This window comes from Neodiprion virginianus, chromosome 5, assembly GCF_021901495.1.
Source record: "Neodiprion virginianus isolate iyNeoVirg1 chromosome 5, iyNeoVirg1.1, whole genome shotgun sequence".
Classification (NCBI taxonomy): Eukaryota; Metazoa; Arthropoda; class Insecta; order Hymenoptera; family Diprionidae; genus Neodiprion; species Neodiprion virginianus.
In genome coordinates, this window is record NC_060881.1 from 23,117,400 (window position 1) to 23,142,565 (window position 25,166).

The window sequence follows — 25,166 nt, forward strand, 5'->3', positions numbered from 1 at the left end:
TAGTCACGTTCCAACGTCAACGACACATAACTGGCTTCTGCATGCTGCAGCTGTCGGCTTACACCGTGTAAGCATGGCTTTTGCTGTGAGTGTCCAAACCCATGCACCCCATGCCAGCCCTCGGTTTCAGTAGGGGAAAATCTCTGGGGGTGTATTTATAAGCGGAATCCATTCACTAGAGGGATTTTTCAAGTAATTATTCTTCGTTTATTTCTGTAAATGTCTGTACGTCGCTCGTGGCTCCTTCTAGCTATTCGAATATTGGAAGGGAGATAAGATAACGTGGTTGAAAGGAAATAGACTCGTAACAAACACATGAGACATCCGGAGATCAGACGGCTTCGACCTTTTCGAGGTAAGTACATTGATTCGCTGAAAAAAAGCTGACCACAAATGACGGTGTGCAGGTTTATGTAGTGTTGATTGGGCAGTTTTAGTCCCTTTGATGAGGATGGTATCGAATCTGCATCACCGAATTTCCGTTTTTTTTTTTTTTTTTTGGATAGCGGTGCAACCAATTGTTGGACATCTGTGAATTTTATGAAGCGCAATGGCGAGTGATTAATCAAACTCGCATATATTCCGTACTTCGGAGAGCTTTCATTGTTTTGTAAATTCAAAAACACGGAGAGGAAATTTTACCGAGTATAAGAACAAACGACAGTGTCAAGTAAGAGTTGCAGGTTCACCGGAGTTCTTGAATACCGTGCACAGTACAGGTTAATGAAACAAGCTCTATGGTTTTTGGGGTGAAACATAGTGTCTGAATAAAGCAAGAGACGGCGGCGGTTCCAACAGTGAATCCAATTTAAAAACTGAACTAGAATCAACGTGAGAAACGGCTGAAGTTACGCCCCACCGCTGCTTTGCGCTTACCGCAGAGACAATTTGCCCCTAAACGTACCCAACGTAGAAGGGTTTTCAACCATGGACACTTTGAGCGCACGTGTTCATGGCTATCCGACAATATATGTACGTGTTTCGGTTCTAATTAAGGCAACAAACGAATGAACGCTCGTTCTACAAGGCGAAACAAATTACAGGTGAAGCCTATGAAGCCTAGTAGTTGGCACTGAATACACCACAGACACGAAGTCCGTGCCTTTGCACGTGTGTGAATCACGTGTGGGCACCACAGGAGTTTTCTCTAGTGTCGAGCACCCCTTCGTTTTTCATTGACGCGTGTTCACCCCGCGCAAAAAGTACTTTTCGCGATGTCAACTTGCAAGTGTCTAAATTTTTTACTCGCCTTCACGATTCTCTTTCCGGTTGTCAGGCCTGCACGACGAATTATTCATCGGCCACTGTATGTTTGATTACCATCGGCTGTCGACAGTGTCAAAGAATTCATCATACAGAGTGAATTGCTAACGACAGAATGGTCCGACATCTGCTACAATTTAACGCGCATGCGTTGTAATCCAAGAGCAGCTGTTCCCCAGGGCAACCAACCCTCATGAACGTAACCTCAAAAATTTTGACAGTTATCACTGGGAGTTGTGTTCGACTCGGCCAGTTGTAAAAATTTTTCACGTTATACATATCGCGGCGAACTGTCGTCTGAATTTATGACGGTTGGTCATCGTGGTCGACAACTACTCTCGGATCGTAGCGCATGCGCATTAAATTGTGGCAGAAGCAAGAAATTGAACATTACTCTCACCACCCTAAGTTAATCCAGTAATCTCAAAGGATTTTTTTCGCCATATTTCTCTTGCGAAAAATTTAAAAATTTACCAGGATACGTATTTTTTTCTTGCCCAAATTATATGATTCTCACATGTTAAATAAATGAATATCGTAAACGCATCTGACCGTTCTAGTCGAGGCGCGCTGAACGATGTAACGTTGAAATCTCGGAACACGTGGATCCCAAAAGAAATTGAATAAAACTTGTCGGAATTACTTTGTAATACAAATATAAGTAAAGTTTACCACCTGAAAACACTTGCTTATTATTGGAAATTAAAAAAATTTCACGAAGAAAAATGTTCAATTAATAAAAAGCAAGGGCATATGGTAAGCTTTGATTCTAATTCGATTTCGAAGGGATTGCGAAAAGTTTCATGAAAATTATACGAACAGACGGTGAAAGATTTGCATCTTCCGCCGTTAAAAATTATTGAGACTTTGCTCAGGGTTACTTAAGGTTATCCTTGAATTACACGCGTGTGTTTTGACTTTTTGATCCGCCAAATTGAGTGCTCTGGCAATATCCCGAAGGAACAGTCGTTGCGTGGAAGTATTGTGGTGAAGGCTTACCTTGAGTAGGCTTCCGTATACCAATTTACAGTCTGAGCAACAATGAACACGACACGCATAAAGGAATACACCTTTCATTCCAAGTCCCTCCCAGGAGATTGACAGTGTCCTTGCTTTTTGCTCTGCGTTGATCACAATGACAGCTGCAGTATTGGACGAAATTGACACAACCACAGTTTGATGTTGCACTTCGAAACAGGATTTTAAAAAGAAAGTTAGCGTTGACTCGAGCTCACTCCGAAATATATTCCGGCGCTTTTCTAATCGGAGAGATCTTCCCGGGAAGAATTCTCGTCGTTACACTTTGGAAGGATGTGGTAGTTATAGAAGGTGTGCATTTACTTAATTTACTGTTAATATTTACAAGTGCATTTACTATTTCACCACTTTAATTAACGGGACAGAAACAGAACCAACTGTGACAGCGACACTTGACAACCAAAAATCACTATTACGAAAAGCAGCAAGTTGCCAATACAACGACCGATTCCGAAGCCCGTCACAGATCAACTGATCTAGGTCAATGCTCGAGCTGTCGAACTCGTCTGTGTTGATTCCCCCACTATTCCCGGCCTTATTTACATACTTCCCTCGAAGCGATCAGCTGATCGTTGGTCGCACGGCCATATTGATACAATGACACGGAAACTTCCGAATCAAAAAATCAACAATCAATATCGTATCGCTTGGGTATTATCCAAGATTTTTTAACGCTCATTGGACGATATTTTTTGGGCCAGAATGTGATTGACCTCACTTCGGTTCCTGTTAAACGGTTAAGATCATTTTATTTTCTACTCCGAGACATTAGAGCCACCGCGACCAGCTTAACGTAGCCATGGCAACGTCGAGCTAGAGACGAGAATTCAGCTCGGCAGCTGATCTACGTCTCTAAAATCTCTTTTTCTCTCTTCTTTCCTTCCTTCCTTTCGTGTACTCACTCGCTTTCCATCTTCCGCTTTGCCATTTCTACATTTGTTTCCCTCCCCATCATAGTTCTCATGCCTTCAAAAATCCCGTTTCATTATCAAATAATTCACAACTTGTATACTCAAAGCTCTGCTTTCGATCAGAAGCCATCGTAGAGTAATCGATTTACCGATTTGTTACAGGACTTCAAAAGATACACCACGAATAAATACATCGAAAGTTTTCTGTGACACTTCTTTCGTTGTTTTATTCTTGTCATATTATACTCGAATATTGGGCAATATTTCCCCTAATTATATTTCGAACGCTTATGTGACTGCTCTTTGACAAATCATTTTTCGTTGACGGGGTGCTTGGAAATAATTGCTGTTAACACCGTTCCTTGAAATAAAGCAAAAAATATTATCTTGTTATTCGAACAGTTTTGACAAGATTGAGAATTACGAGATATTCCTTTGTGGGCACATGTCTTGGCAGATTCTACGACGACTTTTACCGAAGTAGCAAGATAACTAACGTAAAATTTTGCGAATAGTCTTTTTTTCGATGCATTCTAATATTACTTTCTTCCTTCTTATTATTGATTCTTAACCCGATATTTATACCGATTGTTGTGGTGTAAAAAGAGCCTCGTCTCAATTTTTGGTAGTTTCTAAAGTCATCCGGGATTTAAAACGACTGTAATATTTATATGCAGAATAATGAATAGCAAAATATTCAGGAGATTATTTTTGGAATCTGATAATTGCAGATAAACTGTCCTCCAATCTGATCAGTACTGCATGAATCGCCCTTTGAAGCAATATCGAGGCTGCTTTCACACTCTCAGATGGAAAGACGTAAATTTTCACGGTTGGTTGATAAATGCCTGGTCTGATCAAAACACTACATTATGATGAAATTCTTCGCAGGTTGCCTTACTTTGCGTCAGATTTTCTTGCTTCTTAGAGTTCCAAGTAACGGGCATACATGAAAGAGAAAATGAAGAAAGACTTACCCGAAGTATGTCGGAACCGGATTCCCTGGGGGTTGTAAGTTTTCTTCAACAAATTTAATACACGAATAGGTAACATACTCAGAATATGTGTTTTCTCCTTCTTTCGTATCTTGTTCGTGAATTCTGAGAGACAGATTTCATCCCTGCTTCTAAATTAGCTATTTTACTGATACGAGTGCTGAGTATCGAACGCGGCCGATATGGACACATTTTCTGGGATACGTAAAGACTTCGGTAATCGATAGTAACAAGTACGGCGATCGAAAGAACGTTCCTCAGAGATTTATTCAGAAGGTGATTGGTGGAACACAGTCGAAATCTTTTTCACCAAAGCAAACACATCCATGGACGCGTTGATTTTATTGTTTGTATCGGTTGATAATTGTTTTCTCGCCAAACACGAAAAAAAAGTTACTGTTGCAAATTACTTCTTCAATTCTTGTAACTAACTGCATTTTTTTTTCTCATTTGTTAATTGGAACGTCGAGCTACAAGCTTGGAGCATTTCTGTAGTAACTGTAAAAGAAAACTACGATAGCTTTGAGCGAAAACTTATGAAATGAGTGGTGAGGTGAAATCTTATTTATACATGTGTGTCAAGTGTTATGATAATTATAATGTATAATTCCAAGTAACGTTAAAGTGAATTTTTTCTCAAGACGTCATTCATTCTCAATTTTATTTTTCTTGCGTGTAAAACGTTACTTAATAATCCACTCTATTCAATCTTTATTTATTGCTGATTGGTTACATACGTTATTCGGTGAGTTTCTAAATTTTTACCAATATACGGAGAAAAATCTATTGCAGAACTTATATGATAGAAATAATGGGATGTTGATTTAAATCAGCGTAACCATCCACCACAAGTTTTTTTGTTTTTGGAATAACACCAAAAGATCAAAACGAATTCGAAGCATACTATAACCAAAACACAAATTTCAGTGTCATGTAGTATTTAAATATTGTAGGATTCGCTATTATTTCATTCGATCAGTCCTCGATCTATGTATCTAATTTACATTTCGACTGTAGCTTCTAAGATAAATTTAGTAATAGGCATATGAAACATCAGAACGCGAGACTCGACTGAAAGATCAGCTGCGTTAAATGTGTAAGTGAAAATAAAGGGTGTGAGGGACCGGAATAAATGAAACTTGAGTGTTAAAATCGTATGAATAAACGATTGACGTACAAATGCAAATGAAACTTTTCAACCCTGTTTTATTGGCAAAAACCTCCGGGACTAGAATAATTCATCGTCCAAACAAGAAAAACGTACCTACAAAACAATCTTAAAAATGACTGTGAATTTACAACACATTTACCGTACCAAAGAGTTTGTTAATTTACGAAATTAGGTTGCAAATTTACAAATTCGGTGCAGTGACGTAAATTACCATATATTTGACTTGAATTAGCAATGAAATATTTTGATTTTACTAAAATTTATAGGAAAATTGCAAAACAGTACTTTGAATGTACTAAATAGTGTAATAAATTTGTTATGTTTGTAAATGAAATAAACAGTAAGTATACGGTGAATTCACTGTTCTGTACCCGAATAAAACTTCCGAAACAATGTAGGAAGTTCCGTACAGAAATTCTTAACAACGCGTGTACGTGTAAACAAGGTTTCGATGTACCGAGTTACATCACTGGGCACCAGGTGCGCGGCTGTCGGCGGTTTGGGCGGGAAATTTGAAAAGTCACTATCCATAACTCGTCGTGATCGTCTTTGGGTACGAAACGGTTAGATGTAAAACGTCCCCAGGAGTACAAGGGTGCGTCCCTTCCACCCATTAAGTGTGTATTATATATATAACGGACCATTAGGGATGGTCGAGCATTCTGCGAGCGATTGCCGGACGGTAATGGGTCCTAGGCAAGGATCATAGACGCCAGCGGCACACTTCCTGCATCGGCGGGAAACCGGGCGTGGGGCTAATTCGTCTGAGGAGGCGCAGTCTGTCGGAAGGGGTGGTTGGGGGTTGGAATGGGGCGGCCATAACCAACCCCGCGGAATTCTCCACGCGCGTATTGCCAGCGACAGCTGAACCTCGTCTCGTCACGCCTTTGCGGAGGGTTGCGGTACTTGGCCAACAGCCCTGACCCTGGCCTCGTTGAGTTTTCACTCCCGCCCTACGTGTAACAGCCCCTCAGATGCGGCCGTCGGGCAAATAGACCGACCCTCTGCCCCTCGAGTAACGGATGTGGCTCTAGGGTTATACCGGCTCGACAGACGGGTAATGAACCTTGCGCCTATCTGTGTACGTTCTGCTTTATTGCGTCTAGGCTCCTTCGGCTTACCTATTTTTCCTCGTAATTGGGACGGATCGGACTGATTTCGGACACTCGTACACCGGAAGCTAATCACCCTGACGTTAATAAATAACCACGACCTACTCGGGATTCTGGTCTTTTATTTTCACCCTCAGACCGAGAGGGTGTAAGTTACTTTAAGGGTTCATCCTGCTGTAAGCAACCTCCAAGAGGCTAATTTTTGGAAATTTTGTTCGGAAAAGCTTGAACCGCATTGTTAAAAATTTTTTTTCACGTCTTGTTGTGTGTGTTAAAACTTGGATCGAAAAATGTAAAAATTTTCAAACGTTAGTCGTTACTATATATAAAAAAGTTTGGGATTTTTTTTTTTTTTTTTTTTTTAACCTAAGATGAAAAACAAAAAAGCTCCGTCACTCCATAGCGAAAACCATGTAGTTGATGTGGATATTTTTGTTTCTTGATTCGGACTAACCATATTTGCAGAATAATTTTTTGGTGAAAATTTTTACACACACTCCTTGAGATGTACATAAAAACGTTAAGAAAAAATTATTAAATATTTCATTTGTGGTTTTTTCCGAAATGAATTCCCAAAAATTAGACTGTTTGGACACTGGTTACGGTATAATAATCCCTTAATTCGTGGTGTTACACAAAAAAGAAAAGAAATTTAACACTTTTACCAAATGTGCTGATTAAGCATTGTTAACGGTATGTTTTGAATAAATGCGGTTTTATTTAATGACACGTATTCATTCGTTCACTTCTTTTTCTTCGTATTAAAAAAAACATTTTGTCCGCCACAACGAATTTCCTCTCTGTGTGTAGATTTTGCGTCAAGCGTGATCTTAACTGAATCAAGCTTCTTCGTTTTAATTTCATCTGAACTTTGGAACAGTAATAGGTTCTTGTATTTCGAACCTGTGTTGATAAAAATCGACCTTCAAATTGAGATCACTATTCACCTAATCAAATGTTAGCTCAAGTATGGCATTAAGTCGAGTCATATATATTATACATTGAATGTTAATTTACGTCAGTAGATCAAAATCCGAACGTACTTCTGCATTCAGCATTTAGGTTCATGAAATAAAAAAATATATTTTGCAACTATGCTTGGTTGAAATAATGACCAACGTAACTGTGATTTGCAAGAAGTCATAAATAATTTTCTCCGTTACAAATAAGTGGTATGAAAAACAAAACAAAAAAAAAAAAAAAAACTCCACTTTATATCAATTACAATTGAGAAGCAAGAAATTTGTTTTTCTTTGAGAAATGAAAAAAAACCTTTCAATTAAGAGGAGAATGTGTGATTCGTTACAATTTATTAAATGAAAAACATAAATTGTAAAAGAACGCAATTCAATGTGACTCCTGTTGAGTTAGTAGGTAAGAAAAACTCGACTAACATGTTTTCCTATGAAAATTATTTTTTATGGTAACCCGTAGAGTAATAGATTGGAACACGCAATTTAATGAGAGTTGAATTAGTGATATTCTGCACAGAATTCCTCCAAGGATGAGGTAATTCAATCCGTTTCAGTTAGGCGACCGGTGGTACGCGACTAACTTTTAAAGACCGCATGAATACACGAATCTCGCTTGCGTATGAAAGCGTAATTATTTGTTATACCGGCAGGTAGGTATTTAAACGATGCCTCGTTACGCAGTCAACTGGAGAGCTTTAAATATTGAAGAATTAAAGCAGCTTCCTCCTAAACTTTCGCCCAGCTCCCGAGGCTGCTATTATGCAAATTCTTGTTTTGATGCGCTGCGTCGATAAGCCGCACGGTTAATAACTTTTTTTTTATAAGATAGTCATAAATTTTTTAAACTGTGTATTACCGTCGAAACTTCGAAGAGCTTCACCGGAATGTCTACTTTCCTTCCTTTTTACCCCCCCCCCCCCCCCCCCCCCCACCCCGATGTCTGCCATTTGTACGAAAAATTTTCGCCACCCATGCTCTGAAACACTTATCGTACTTAATTTGTTATTTTCTCAGTGTTTTACCTTAATCCATATAAAATTTAGGGTATAAATATTCAAGACTGTTGCGTCTGCAAATACAAAATTCAGCGTTTCGTAGACTTCTAATGATCATTCTGAGAGCAAAGTTGTAGTAGCTTTTTTTTTTTTGTCAGCCGATTATAGACGGGCGGTAATTTTTTTTCTGCTTTAGAATCGATAAAAGGTCCGTTTTTTTTTTTTTTTTTTTTTTGCCAAATTAGTACTTCGGCAAGCCGTATTTTCGTAGCGATTATTTTGAAAGCAAAGTTCAGCCCGACGTTTTTTTCCTACGTAATTAGATTATCTAGTGGAAGTATTGGAAAGAAAAAAAACAAAAAAAAATCGCGTGTGCGTAGGAAGAAAACCGTGAATATGTAGAAAAAACTACAAGAAAAACAGTTCGACAGAACTTGGCCTTCACAATCATTGTAATTCCGAGGGTATGGCTAATTGCTACGGTCCGTTTCTGTAGATGCAGAAATCTTGAATGTCGTATGCAGGATCAGAATACTCAATAAGTATGGAAAACGAAGACTGAAAAATGATATCATACGATGAAACACAATAATTGATTAAAAATCACGAATCTTCGACAATAATACGTGTATAGATACTTTTAAGAGAGAGAAATAGAGAGAGAGAGAGAGAGAGATTCGGATATCTAGCAGGCTTACAAAATTTGAAGGAGATCGGTATAATTTAAATCTATGTGAGACTAGAAATTCCGAAAGTGTAATTTAACAGGAAAATCCTGATCAGATAATTAATCACAAACCCACTAGATACGACGATTAATATGGAAACGGAAAAGAAACTGAGAAATTATTTTAAACAGTTTAAATAACACACAATAATATTAATTATTGACCTTCTTTCAATACATCGCGACTTCATTAAAACGCTCTATTCTCTAATATACATATATTCTAATCGTCAGTGTTTAATGTTTTATATTTCCGTCTGTTTGTCGGTTTTTGTTAAAATTCAATTATACTTTCACTTTCTTGTAAAACTGTCAAGCCAAGTTTGGTGGCTTGCAACGAGTAGGGATATTTAATTTTTATTTTTCCACACTTCTCTGGCATGAAATCACTAATAATCATAGAAATAAATTATTAATATATTTTTCAACAAACTTTGAACAACTTTTGCGCGTTGTTCTTTATTTTTCAAATTATTCGTTTATTTTTATAACCTTGAAACCTGTATAAAACGTTACACATTCAAAAACAAAAAAATGACAATCAGTGTGCAACGAATAATAACTAATTCATCACGATTGATAACCGACAAATATCCGCTAGTGTGACACGAATAATCGCCTTTTGTAATTGTAATTCAAAATTTGATTCCCAACTGTTAAATTTGCTACTTTTATGCTCAAAAACATGAAAGTGTCAAGCAACATTTTCGCCCATAGACGTCATTCGTCACACAGGCCGGTATACGACGGGGGACATTAATTGAGGAGCAAGCGCGTTATGACCTCAGCGCTTTCACCTTGTTTCGTGAATATGAGCTGTACCTACCGTCGGTATTGCGAAGCTCCTTCGCCCCTCCATCAGGCTGGTCGTTTTTCTTCCTGCTTATGCGCCCGTCTTTACTTATTAAATTTTTCCCTTTCATATCTTACCTTTACGCTCCCTCTCTCCCTCCCACGCTCGCCGCTTTCTCACCGTCTCACCGACTCACCTCGTTCCTTTCTCACTATTTTTTTTTTTTTTTAAACCGTTTTTATTTCACTCCGTATTCTCGCACATCTTATTACACGCAGCGAGAAGAAACGGAAAAACTTAGCAGGCCTAGCAACCGACTGCTCATGCGCAAAACAGTCGGCCTCGGTTGGTCGGGAAGATCTCACCGCGGCAATATTCTTGTCCGCAAAACAGGGATGATAACTTAATCGAAACGAGACATGAGATGTCAAACTCTTCCGCTTTAGGAATAAAACTTTTCGGAGAATTTTCGAATCATGACATTAACTGTTTGAGATATACTCACCCGAACAAAGTTCCCATCCGCTACGTAACATGCGTCAGCCGCGTCTGACGGCTAAAGTTTGAGTTGGCGAGCCTGCTTGGAAAGACGAGAAGAGTTTGCGCATGCTCAGTCTTGACAAGCGCCTGCTAAGACCCGCAATTTCCTCTCGGCTTACTTTGTGTTTTCCTGAACAGGCAGTTACACTTGGGGACAATAAATCTGAGAAGGCTCATTTTTACACTAGACAGTTACGTTGGCAACACAGAGAAACCTGCAGCGCCACAGTCGGCCGAGCGCGAAACAAGCTTAATTCCAATGAACGTAACATAACCCATGACCGTCTAATCTAACCTTAGAATACGTGTCAATCCAACAAGTCATCATCGCCGCGGTATTTCAAGGTTAGATTCGACGGTCATGGGTTATGTTACGTTTATTGAGATTGAGTTAGTTTCGCGCTCGGCCGACTGTGGCGCTGTAGGTTTATCCGTGCTGCCAACGTAACTGTCTAGTGTAAAAACGAGCCGTCTCAGATTCATTGTCCCCAAGTGTACATTATCTCTGGTTATTTTCTTATCATCAACGATTGCTGGATAAGCAGCGAAGGCTTCCTACGAACGAAGAATCACGGATACGCGGTGACGTGATCGGTAATGGCAAATTTATCAAAAACCGCACCACAACCGCGGATACATGTGCGTTTGTGGCCTTTCATATACTTGCGGGCAGAGCGTTAAACTGCGCGGATTCGAAGCATGGCGGCTTCCGGCGAATCCTCCGCATCCGCATGCGGGCGGAAGTTGTGTCTCTCGACCGCGGCGAAAGGGATAATTCTGCACCGCTCGCACGGTGCTCAAACCATTATTCCGATTGGCTACAAGCCTTGTCCGTATACATATATCTATAGCCGACTATCCACCGGGTAATTTGACGTACCAGCCAGCAATGCCGCGATGTAATTGGATTGCCGATCATTTTCTAAAGCTTAATTAACGCAAACCGCCCTTCGCTCTGCATCCCCTGTTTCCAATCGTCGCTGCAGAATGTGCGCAGCAGTTTCGGTAGCGGTTTAACAACCGACCAGTTTCGACTACCGGTCGAATACCGTACGCTTTTGTCACTCAGAGATACGGCCTAGGCAGTAAATAATTCCTGAGTGGAAATTTATTCCCTCTCCTCACTCAAACTGAGGAAATTTCATCGTTCTTCACGCGAGCTCGTACAGCGATGAAAAATCCCTGAAAAAAACCCTGAAGATATGTAACAATGTCGTTCGATTTACGCACCTTCCAAACGCCTCGTCAATCTGATCTAGACCACGGTTACAAACCTCTTGCCTGATTCTTTCGCTGGTCGGAGTTTTGAAATGGGCTCAAGATTGATCTTTGGAGAGATTTGACGACCACGCGAGAGTTTATGGAACAGCCGACGATTCAACGAGATCTGCAGGTATCCGTTAAAATCTGAACGACAAGAAGAATGAAAACAAATTTGGTCTACGGTGTCAATCACTGATCCGGGTTCAGGGATTAGAGAGCTGGAAATTGGATACTGCTGTTTTCCAATCAAGCGCAGTGTTGCATTGATTTGTACTATTTTGCAACTGAAAATAGTTCTCTGCAGCCAATATACACCTACCTACATTTACACTCGCGTGTATAGCCATTCGATACGCGATTCAAGCAGCTGTAACAATTAAGCTATGCAACTGCGGCGCTTCGTAGTTGGACTGTAAACCGAAATGGCAGAACTGCTCTTTACCACTGATTATGGTATGGGTTACCATGTGGACAATGCTGAAATGCCGCTTTATTAACGACCCATGAAAAGTTGTCTGTCACCGTAACCCGTGACAAAATTAGCCTAGATTTGTTGCTAACTTCTGAGAAATGTATAACTGGTCAGAAACGGTATTAGCATTTGTGCCGACGTGGGTCCAAGTGAGCCAATCTGTAGATTGTCCATATATGGACTTGTTTGTTAACGAAGTCTCGGTGCACGATCGGAGTTTTTTGGAAATCTTGCTTTTCGACATTTTCTCCTTGTCACGAGTAAATTATGTATACATATGTGTTTGTACAAGCGAAATTGAAAGGTGTTTCTCCGCTCTTCAAGAATCACCGCTGATTGCTCAAGACCTGCAAAACGTATGTAAATTGTTCGGGGCGCTCGGAGCGTCTGCGACCAAATAAAACTCGGAAGTTTGATAAAAAAAATCTTTGTGCAAAGAAGGAATGAATAGTAAATGAGAAATGACTGAAAAAATTTTCCACGCACATAATAGATGTGGGTTCCGAAAATTCACCAACGTAGGCAGATCTCGAGAGAATCTCATAAATATATTTTTTCCTCGAACAGAAGGCACCGTGTATAAAATCGATTTTTACCAACTTTAATTGTGTAGTACAGACTGGAGCAGAGTTTGCTAAAATCGTGAAATGAATTTTATCTTGTGATACAGTAAAATTAATTCAACAACTATCCTGATTTACGTGAGTTGAGACTTGGGGAATGCGTAGAATAAAATGGTCAAAGCCGTATAATCCGCATGGTGAAGATATTCTTGGAGGATTCGTTATATTCTTTTCTTGACCATTATTTGTACTTTTTTTTTTACCTAAAAAGCAGAACAAAAGTAGCATATGATTCTCTCTAAGACCTTTTTCCCCGCAAACCTACTTTTTTCCTGCTAATTAGTTTTCAGTTTGTCTGGTTTTCTCAGTTCGTTTTTTTTATCAATTTCGAACTACTTTTCTCCGTATTTTTATAAACTTGCAGTAACATTGTAGTTTTGAGACCAATCAAATCACGACACTTACAGATGAACGAAATATTTATAATCATTGAACAAAAAAAAAAAAAAAATTACTCCATTCGTTTATTTGAAATATTTGACATCTTATACATAATATTTATCGTCTAATTTGTCCCTAGAGTAATTACAATTAGATTGTATTATAATTTTGAAACTCAATAGATTCTTCGAAAATTAAGCAAACGAGAATTTACGTATGTTTCGTAACAACATATTAGATACATATACTTCCATGAATTCATTTTATCTAACTTAATTTTGACAAGTATTTTTGTCTCGCCTTACTCAGGCAGTAAACCCATCCGTGGGAATAATCTTCGACTTTATTCCCGTTTTTCCGATTCACCTCCAGATTTAGCTTCATAAAGATGCTTTATGAAATTGAAAATTGCGTCAATCAAGGCAGATTTAAAAAGACGCTACCTCACTGCAATGACTCAAACAAGTCCTTTGAAGGTAGAGTAAAACGTTGTCAATTCTCTCGCGTGTCGTTAGAGTCCAATCGCCCCTCGCACATGCTATGTAAGCAAGTCTATCCTACTACCGTGGCAAACTGGGTGCTTGCGCTGAGGAGGAAAGCACCACGTTCCCGGACATTCAAAGTGTGTCACGTTATAAGGCAAAGTTGCCTGCAGAGACCAAGGGGACCCGAAATTATTGGACTCGAACGACACGATACCAAAGAGCTCTGGAAGTACCAATGACGGAGCCAATTTTATGAATTCATTTGAGTCAAGTTAAAGTGAGGAGATTGAAGCGACTGAATCGACAGTGCGATAAGACTGTCCATCTGAAAATTTTTGCATACCTGAATGGCTCGTACGTCGTCGATATCTAGCTTGAAGTTAGGGTCGTACCCCGTTATATACGGCCACATGGCAGCCGATTCGACGCTGCTGTGATGGATTCCAAGAGCATGACCGAACTCGTGGTCTGCTACTTGGAGTAAGCTGACACCGCGATGGCTGTCGATGGTCCATGTTTCAGCAGCGTCAAATTGATCCCAGCAAATACCTTCTGGACTATTTGACTGACCCAAGTCCACTCCAGATCCGTCCAATTCGACGAAGCTGATATTAATGTCAGCCTGGAATTGTAAGGAACGTCAAGTTTCAGAAAATTAAACACGTCGTACTAATTTCTTATAAACTGACGAGACATCCAATGGAAGATCATAAGAATCAAAACTTGAAATCGAGTCTCTCATGTGGTCTCAACAAACTGTTTATATCCTCCCGTCAGTTTTGGTGAAGTTCAGAAGCGTATGTTCAGCCCACAGATTAAAGGCCTTGCTGATTTCTCTATCAACTGTTCAGGCTCAAGTCCTCGAAAGGGTTAGTTGAACATCTTCTAAGTCATATTCGTATGAGGCCACTTAGTACCTGAATAATACGAAACTTCAAGCTTATGGAGCATTCGTTGAATCTTCAATTTGCAATTCGTGAATGGGATAAGGTGAAACGTTGAACTATGAAGATAGTGCAATGGTCAGTTTAGAACAAGAGACAATTGCATAGTTTGATAAAGTTCGTGAATGCCCACTCTGCATTTTCGTTGAACCAGTTCAAAGAGACTCAAGTCTCTAGTGATGTCTTGATTGTTCACAATGTCTAACAAAATTTATTCTGAGGTGCGAAATAACGGCGAAAGCAGGATTTGATAATATTTGTGACGTACCCAACAGACGATACTCCTTCCATTGGGCATTCCTGGCTACTCTATGCTTGTCACTGACGCTGCGCCTTGGAATGGAATCTGTCGAATTATTGCACCATCCATCTCGCCTGCGGATTGTCAATTATTCGAATATGTGAAATAGAATATGAGTATGCCATGGACATGTGAATCCATCTATTCTACTTCCGAATGACTCGCAAGTTGTTGTCTGCATTGTAAGAAGTATCCAATTGAATCACCATAATCTTATTGAAAGGTTTACTGAGATTTTTTGACAACCAACTTATTTACGGTTCGATCAAGTATAACGATAGAATAACCACCCACGACACAAATCAACTACACGAGTAGTCAAATATTCCTGCCATATTCCAGTATTAGGATTCCCGACATCACTTCTTTTAATACGTCGTCGAAACCACTGATAGTGGTAGATTACACATCCCACCAAGAAAATTTTTTCAGTTGCCCTGATTTTATTTAACCTAAATCGTGGCGTACCATTCGTATGATTTAGCCCGCGAGTAATAAATATCGTCAATTGATCTGACTGATATATTTCTGACGTTAGTTTCGGAGTTGGATTGACGTTCACTCGACAATAAGATCGCGTTGTGAATTTCGATGGATCATGGCTGGGTCAACAATCAGGTGGGTGATACAAAATTGAAGCTGAAGAACCTAGTGCTATTCACCGAATCAAATGAAATATGCAAATGTAAATTTTGATTTGCAGTAAATTTCCAAAATTTCTACGCACCGGTCACAGGAATCCCAATCCATCCATATTTGGAGACTGCATCAAAGGTGCATCTGCAATTGAGTAATTTTTACGTTCGGGCTGCTGCAGCATTGTGAAAAACTCAAGGCCCGAGTTACCTATGACGCATGTTTATATCACGTTCGTACAAGCAACCAATTATGGGAGTTTCTTTGACGTCAACAGATTCAAAACGTCGTTACAATTTACAACGCATGGCGTGACTATTGTTCAAAGGGAAAATGAGTTTCCCGCGGGGACACACGCAGAGAAATCGCGTCATGCTGCTCGTGAAATCGGAGTTTATGGGAAAGAGAGAAACAATCATTTGGTCCGTTTTTAGTTGGTTCTTCATTCCCGGCCCCGAGTTTGTACAAGTATGCACACGGGCAGGTATACTTGTTGATTTTTTTCCGCTTTAATTGTCAATTTATTACCGCTGATAAAGTTGAGCTTTCCATTATAACGTTTGAACAAGCCCGCCTAGCTTGAAACTCAATTTAACTAATTCAGTAAACCTATAAGTGACGGCTTGACCTCTGTTGTCACGTTGACGATTTCCATTTTCACCAACTTTCTCACTTCTACGATAACGACGAAACGACCGACACGTGTCTTAAAATATTAATTGCATAGTAAGCACAAGTAAAGGGTGGGGGTGGAAATCTCGAAAGATCGAACAATCGACTGGTCGAAGACCCGAAATTTTCGAGAAACGAGTTTTAAAATAAGAATCCAAAAGTTCAGAAGCAACATATCCTGCAGACAGATTATTCGACTCAAAATTCGAGCCATTGAAAGTGGTAATTATAAATAACGTAGAAGACGCAGCAGCAGCAGCAGCAGCAAGTCGTGCATTGTGCCACGTTAGAGATTGTAATCGGTAAATCAAAGCAAATATACTGGGAAAGCTTGGCTATAACTGCAGCACCGAATGCAGTTCGTGCACTTTCGAATGCTGAGAGAGGGAAACGGAGCAGGAGAAATCCGCTAAGACCGAAATTTCAAAGCAATCGGTGCGCAATGAGCGAAACAATAGTGAACTTGGGACACGCCAACTTTGTGACCGGGCAACTTTGCCCCCGGGCGTTCCTGCAAGACTGCAATCTCTAATTTCCCTCTCAAGCTTAGCCCATATTCTGGTCTGGAGCATCTTACGAGCTGCGAGTTGCACAATAACCCGAATCACGGGATCCTGTGACAAAAGATAGAACTAAAGAATGTGATATCAATTCAGAGCTTTCTTGAATATCACAAAAATACTGTCACGGTATCTGTTCAAACATTTTCTTGAAAATTGATCAACTTTCTAATGCATGCATTTTATTGCACCTGCGAAATAAAGCGCGTTTTTTTTGTTTTTCGTAATATCACGTGAATCAGTGATGAAATATTTTCGTTCATTTGAAAGATGCTCTCCTTTGCGAGTTTTTGAAACGACTATACCTTGAATCGGGAAGAAAAGAATGTGAGCTAGATTGAAGCAAGCCAATGGGTGAATACGCCTCTATCACTTGTTCTGTAACATTGACCGCTTATCGTTTAATTAGTTCAAACGGCAATCAATTGAGGATAAAACAACGAGTATCCGCTGAGATGGTTTTTCCGGACAAATAATGAATAGCTGAAACGATTGACATTGAATGATTGAGACATCTGAAGCGGGAAAAAAGGCATGAGCGTGATAATAGGAAGCCAATGGGTCAATACGCCTCGGCTTTTCTCCATTTTTCATTCAAATCAGACGAGACGAGAAAAAAAAATGGAAAATTTTAGAATTTTTTTTCCTCCCGCAAGCAGCTCGACTTATAAACTACCCAACAACAGATTCTTACAGGAAATTCGACGTTCGATCAAAAAGTACAGATGTAGTATTTTCCTAACTCTAACTGGTTGAGAGATATTCGCCTATGAAAATTGATCGAGTCATCTCGGATACAGCACTGAAATAACATAAAAACTAGAGTCGATCCAAAATAATCATGGTTATATTTGTGAATTCTACTTTTTGAAATACCGAAATTCTTTGAAAACATCACACTAACAATAGATTTCGATTGACGTTATGAACAATCGAGACATCAGTAACGACTCAAGTCTCTTTGAACTGGTTTAACGAAAACGCAAACTAGGCTTTCACCTGAATTATTGAAACTATGGAATTGTCTCTGGTCTCAATGCGACCGCTGCACCGTCTTCACAGTTCAACGTTTTACTTCACCTCATTCACGAACCGTATATTGAAGATTCCTCTGAGTCCTCAAACAATGACGAATCCTCCATAAATTTGAAATCTCATATTATTCAGGTTATAAGTGGCATCATACGAATCTGACTTACAAGATTCTAGGCTACCCTCGAGGACTCCAGCATAAAGCAGTCGACAAAGAAATCAACAAGGCCTGTAATATGTGGGCTGAACACACGTCTTTGAGCTTCACTCAAATTTACGGGAAGGTATAAAGAGATTGTTGAGACCATAAGAGAGACTCGACTTCAAGATTTGATTCTTATGATCTTTTGTTATGATTTCTCTTCAGCTCATGAGAAATAAGTAAGATGTATTTGATTTTCTGAAACTTGACGTTCCTCACAATTGCAGGCTGACATCGACATTAGCTTCGACGAATCCAGATCGGACGGACGTGGAAGGCGCTTGGATTGGAGCCATGGTCCGGAACCTGATGGTCGTGTTCACTTTGACGCTAATAAAACCTAGACCATCGGCAGCCATCGCGGCGTCGACCTATTCCAAGTAGCAACCCACGAGTTCGGTCATGCACATGGAATCCATCACAGCAGCGTCGAATCGGCTGTCATGTCGCCGTATATGACGGAGTACTACCCTAACTTCAAGCTAGATATCGACAACGTACGAGCCATTCAGGAATGCAAAAATTTTCAGATGGACAGTCTTATCGCACTGTCGATTCGGTCGCTTCAATCTCCTCACTTTAACTTGACTCAAATGAATACCTAAAATTGGCTCCGTCATTGGTACTTCCAGAGCTCTTTGGTATCGAGTCGTTCGAGTCGAATAATTTCGGGTCCCCTTGGTCTCTACAGGCAACTTTGCCTTATAACGTGACACAGTTTGAATGTCCGGGAACGTGGTGCTTTCCTCCTCAGCGCAAGCACCCCGTTTGCCACGGTAGTAGGATAGACTTGCTTACATAGCATGTGCGAGGGGCGATTGGACTCTAACGACACGCGAGAGAATTGACAACGTTTTACTCTACCTTCAAAGGACTAGTCATTGCAATGACGTAGCGTCTTTTTAAATCTGCCTTCATTGACGCAATTTTCAATTTCATAAAGCATCTTTATGGAGCTAAATCTGAAGATGAATCGGAAGGGTCCGATATGGGAGAAGATAACAACGTCGACACGACCAATAAAAAACCGGAATGCGATCTAATTATAATTATTGTATATACAAATTAGACATTAATTATTATTTATAATTTATCCGTTATTTCAACTAAACGAAACACTTCGTCTGTTGTATAAAAAATCATAATACTTTTTTCTTTCCTGTAAGTGTGATTATCTTATTGGTCTCAAAAATAGAATATCATTGACAGTTTATATCAATACAGAAAGAATTAGATCAAAATTGGGATAAAAGGGAGACAGCCAGAAAAAACTTTGAAATTTACCGGCGGGAAAAAAGTAAATTGCGGAAGAAAAGGTGTAACAGAGGGAATTATATGCTACTTTCCTCCCGCTTTTCAGGTTAAAAAAGTGAACGTTATGATCGAGTCACGAATAAAATGAATCCTCCAAGAATATCTTCACCATGCCGATTATAGCGTTTCGACCATTCATTCTCGATATTCCCCAAATCTTGACTCGCGTAATTCAGGATAGTTCTCGAATCAGTTTTACCGTATCGTAAGCTAAAATTCAATTCGTGATTCCAGCAAACTCTGCTGCAGTCTGTACTACGCAATTAAGCTACGTAAAAATCGATTTCATACACGGTGCCTTCCGATCGAGGAAAAAATATATTCATGAGATTCTCTCGAGATCTGCCTGCGGTGGTAAATTTCAACCTTGACTCCACCAAAGTGATCATGACTCGTTAGGTCTGTTAAACCGATATTTGTTCCCCTCGGTGGTAGGCAACTAAACATATCGCAGCGGTATTTTGGAGACACCCGGTATGCAGTTCTCCGACGATACATATCAAAACTGTTATCTGGTAAGTTCATAACCATTACCGAGTATCACGTCATACATGCGTCTGTTACATAACTTGCAGCCCCTGAATTATGCCAAGATTAAAAATCACCCTGGTTTCAAACTTTCAAAATAAGGTACATACATTATTCAATGTACCTATATACTGCCTTTACATATGTGTGCGGGTATATAATATGCCTGAATCTCAGCTGCGAGGCAATTAACAATTAAATAGTAGATATTCAAGGGAACTACACACGTGGGAGGCGATAACAATTCCGCAGAGAGAATGGACGGAAAAATGGCTTGTGTCGATGATCGGAGTTGTACGTGTAGAAATGAGGGAAAAATTTCTAAAATTACGTCGAAAGTGATATTCACGTATCATCAATTCTAGCTCGCCTGTTTTTTCATGCCAAATATTCACGCGATAGAACTTTTGACAGGACTAGTTTTTTAGTGCAAAAACTGTAGATTCATGCTTCTTTCCAACACTTGCTTGGAAATTTTATTTTTCGCAGCCTGAGGTTGGTGTGAATTCATGATTAATCTCCTCAAAGAGAAATTTTTATTTCAGACGTTGTTTATTTAATTGAAATGTAATATTTTTAGTCGTGAAATAAATAATTCTTTTCCACAACTAGACGTATTGACGTTTTTCAAACAAAAAATACTATTCGAAATTAATTCGATACATTCAAATAAATGAGGCAAGATCTATTTTTTGAAACAAATATTTATTCATGTGGAAAACATAAATGCGCAGAATGAATAAATTGCATATACTCGTTGAAGAGAGAAATACGACTTGAAAAATAAATGAGAAAAATTTTTTGGATAGTGAAATGATTAATCTTTAATAACGATTGCTGCAATTACACCAAAGTTCTCAATTTTAATTTGAATCAGAACTACTCCTCTTAACATTACATATATATACATATATAGGCCACTTGAATACGATATTATTCCGATAAAAAATATATTTGCCAAGAAGGTGAGAAAGATTTATTCACCAACCAATAACAGAATTGAAATAAATAAGTAGTGCTGAGATGAATAAATGTACATCAGGTTCATATGTTAATATTTATCTTCTTTGTACAGAAGAAAACAAGAAAAAAAAAATAAAAATGCATTTGAATAAACAATATTTATTCCGATGTATTACTCAATATGGATGAAAATGATCTTGTACAGGGGGAATGAATAGTTTAATACATTCAGTTCGTATTCGAACAATAAACTTCTCAACTTCCATTATCCTTCATCTGTAGCGGTTTCTGTTGATTTTTTTCTGCATTTCATTTTCATTTTAAGCAATATCGAGATAAATCGCAATGCGAAATTTATTCAGTATTCGCCGTTAAGCATTAGGAAGATGTTACATTCATGCAAAATCGTAAGTACAAGAGCTTTTACTCAAGCCATTTACTCACAGAAAATGTTTCCATGTTCGGAAATTCTATAAATGGGGCATTCCGTGACATTTCGATCAAGATTCTACATCGATGTCTCAGATTGGTTTTTATAATTTTTTGCACGAAAGTACATAACGCAAAACGTATTCGCAATTTTTTCAGAATTTTTCTATCCAGCGTATCTGAAGTATGATTTAAAAAGTGGAAAAAAACCCACTTTCTAAAATCTGAAAAAACTTAATTTTTTTTTCTTCTGAATAGAAAAAAAGCCGTAAATTTCAAAGTACCGTGCCTAACGACGAATTTCATAAATCATGACTAGTTAATGATTGGTCAAGATTAAAAAAAAAAACGAAGAAGGAAAAAAATCTGATGACTGCAGCACCAGCAGAAAATACCGTAAAATTCTAGTAATTTCAATCCGCCGTTTTTAATTATGCTTCCATCCTTTATTCGACTAAACAAATCTGTCCCGTTTCTTTCTTTAGTTGTATAACTTTTTTTGTTACTTTAAAACGTGCGAAGCAGTTTTTTTTTTTATCATTTCTTTAGATCACAAACACTCTAAAAAGAGAAAACAGATATACGATGCGTTGAAAATATGTAAAGAGCGAATATCTGGGTTATTGCTAATTTTATATTTTCGTGATTTGATTAAGGCCTGCAGCTTTTGCTTCAGCAAGAACGTTAGCTTTTTTTCGGGAAGCTTTGTTCACGTTGCAGGACTTTTTTCCCCCCTTATTTCTCGGGGCGAGAGGGGAGTATCTATATAAATATTACCGATGCCAAATCCTGACCGAGTTTGAGGGTCTCCCCAAATGTTTGGCAGCCCGCAACCCGCGGCAAGGTAAAAGTCGCGGTGCTTTTGTCGTTGTGACGATCGGGGAGAGCTTTGAAGTCGAGGGAGCGAAGAAGTGGGCGGCGAAAAAAAACAAAAAAAAGAAAGAAACGACGACACTGGAAAGGGAAAAAAAGTAAACAAGACAAAAATGGAGAAGAGTTGAATGAAAATCAGTGGTTTTCTTCTATCTCGCTTCCTGCGAGAATCGCCGAGCCAAAATTGTCATCGCTCACAAATTTTTATGGCGTATGATGTTCGGTAGAAAATGAAAATGATAACGGAATCAACGAACGTTTACAAAACTACCCGATACTTTTGATACAGTTACAAAAAATTAGAACTTCAGACGTGTGGATTGTTATTTTTAGAAATATTTGAAAAATGGCTGGCTGAATAAGTTTTTGATTATTTCTTCAATTGACTATAACTTCCGAACGCCGAATCAGATCATCAATGTTAAACACTCGAGTTGTTCAATTTTAGTGCAATTTTGAAAAAATTGTAACTCAAAAGTGTGAAATTGGTTTAGAGTTACGAATTATATTCTCAATGTTTACATCCGAAAGTTGAATCCATAATCATTACATGGTTTTATCTTGTACGGAACGTTTTTATAAAATAATAATTAATTTTGAATCGATTATCCGATCAGCTCTCGACATAATTTTCGACCTGAATCTTCAAGGCTACAAGCACTTTTCAAACAGATCATCAACATTCCCGCACAACGAAATGGGAAAAATTCGAAGATCGGCAGGCTATCGGCGCAGGGTGGTGGAGAAATCGGGAACGCAAATGCTTGCGGATTAAAAATATCGGTTGACCGAAAATCTTGTTTATGGCGGTCCCATGCACTCCTGCAGGATGCAAAGCTCTCGTCATAGATAGATCGGAGCTTTTAAGCCGGGCTATAAAACGATTCGGGGATAGCGTAATTTATCGTTTCAAACCTTGGGGGCTAGCACCGCGTTAAGCTCGCGCAGCGGACGTCGACAATGGCACGATGACCACTGGCCAACCGGCACCAGAGAAAATATTACCACTGCGCGTTCCATTGTCGAAGGCTTTTAGTCTATTAACCAGCTCGTACTTTTCACTTCGAAACCGGTTCAAACGTCTTCTGCATGTTTCCGAAAAATTTAGGAAATGCGATTTTTTATTATGTACAGTAATTTCAACACTACAATTTTACTGTTATTAATATTCGATGTTAGAAATACAGATGACATCATTTTTCGTCGGAGAGATTAGCGTTTTTCAATATTTTTCCAAACTGCGTGCGCAAAGCCCGATTTTACGCACGGATTTGAGTGCGCAAAATGCCTCGTTCCCGCTCTGCGAAAAACTTTTCATTGTCTTGACTGGAAAATAAATGATCTGTGAAAAATATCATCCATTGAACAGGGTTGAAATTGAATGACGCAATTTCTTGACATTCGATATTAGTTAGCTTGACTTTACACGGTTCTACGCAAAATTTTTTCGAAAAAAGCAGCCCATAACGATCTATGGAAATTAATCCGGTCATTATAAATAAAACGTATTATTTACGGCAAACATTGAAACGTTTTGGCATAATTGTCTATTTCTTTTTTCCATCAAGCCTTTGAATTGCCTCCCTGTTATATTAGGTCTACAACTTTGCTCCCGCCGTTTTCCAAAAGATGGCGCTAGTAGCCAGTAATAGTTTAAATAAATAAATCACAGTTGTTTTCCATCAGTTTTGACATCTATAAATATAACCTTACATCGATATTAGTTAATTTTTGTTTGCGTCATATAGTTACACTTAATTAAATATGTCAACTTATAAACCGAATTCACGTCATTTGCGGGAGATTTTACTTTTTCATTTCAACATGAAAAAATCGGCGGCTGAGGCTCATCGGGTTATTTCAAGTACTTATGGTGATGATACTATTAGTGAAAAAACGTGTCGCGAGTGGTTCCAGCGCTTTAAAAGCGGTGATTTTGTTGTTGAAGATCGGCATAGCGGTGGCAGAGAAAAAACTTTTGAAGATGATGAACTGGAGGCTTTACTTAATGAAGACTCGTGCCAAACTCAAGAACAGCTAGCAAAATCATTGGGAGTAACTCAGCAAGCAGTATCAAAACGCCTGGAACAGCTGGGGATGATCCAAAAACAAGGAAAGTAATTTTGCAACACGACAATGCTCGACCTCACGTGGCGAAAGTAGTCAAGACGTACCTCGAAACACTGAAATGGGAAATTCTACCTCACCCGCCATACTCTCCAGATGTTGCTCCATCTGATTACCATTTATTTAGGTCGATGGCACACGGCCTGGCGGGCCAGTGCTTCGATTCTTTTGAAAAAGTGAAAGAATGGATCGATTCTTGGATCTTATCAAAGGATGAAGAATTCTTCCGACGCGGGATTCGTTTTTTGCCTGAAAGATGGGCCAAAGTAGTGGAAAGTGACGGACAATACTTTGAAACAGAAATAAGATACCATTTTTTTTTTATATAATTTTTAAAATTAAAAAAAAAACGGCGGGAGCAAAGTTGTAGACCTAATAACTGGGACGCTTGTCTCATCTAGGTTTTTTTTTTTTTTCTTTTTGTTTTAAGCACATTTTCAAGTCTCTTTTTCGAGACAATGAAATTCATCTTCGTGGAATCTCCGCCAGCTGGTGTAATTAAAATCGAACAACAATCCGTACACCGCACTCTGATCCTCAGTGTCTGCAAGGTGTGTATTTCGATCTTTACAGCTACCAGACAGCTCTGCTAAATGAGTTTCAGAAAACAACAGTGAAATCTGGTAAAAACACACGGTTCAGGCACAGCCAGACGGATAACAGACCTTCTAAACGTTTCGAAGAAGAAATAATAAATAAAAACATTTATCCGCATCAAAGCCAGTTTTTCCAGTTTTATTATGACTTTATTATTAAACGTTAAAATTTCTCATTTCAAAATTAAATCGAGACAAATTTCTAGTTGCGATTACTTTTCAACCCGTGACTATGTTCATTTTTTA

The 25,166-nt window shown here is 38.9% G+C and overlaps 1 protein-coding gene across 1 annotated transcript; it reads right to left on the bottom strand.

The window, feature by feature from the left end:
* Positions 1 to 13,885: 13,885 nt before the first annotated feature.
* On the bottom strand, positions 13,886 to 14,985 carry LOC124305606 (50 kDa hatching enzyme-like). The gene is made up of 3 exons (XM_046765184.1): positions 14,956 to 14,985; positions 14,087 to 14,365; positions 13,886 to 13,966 (listed from the first exon to the last, which is right to left on the bottom strand). Exons 1-3 carry the CDS (start codon positions 14,983 to 14,985, stop codon positions 13,886 to 13,888), a joined length of 390 nt encoding a protein of 129 aa, XP_046621140.1.
* Between the last annotated feature and the right edge of the window lie 10,181 nt (positions 14,986 to 25,166).

Coding starts and splice junctions, on each gene's coding strand:
- LOC124305606 (XM_046765184.1), bottom strand. CDS start 14,985: ATGCCCAATGGAAGGAGTATCGTCTGTTGG. Junction 14,366..14,955: donor GAAGGAGTATCGTCTGTTGG/GTACGTCACAAA, acceptor TTACAATTCCAG/GCTGACATTAATATCAGCTT. Junction 13,967..14,086: donor ACGACGTACGAGCCATTCAG/GTATGCAAAAAT, acceptor TGGTACTTCCAG/AGCTCTTTGGTATCGTGTCG.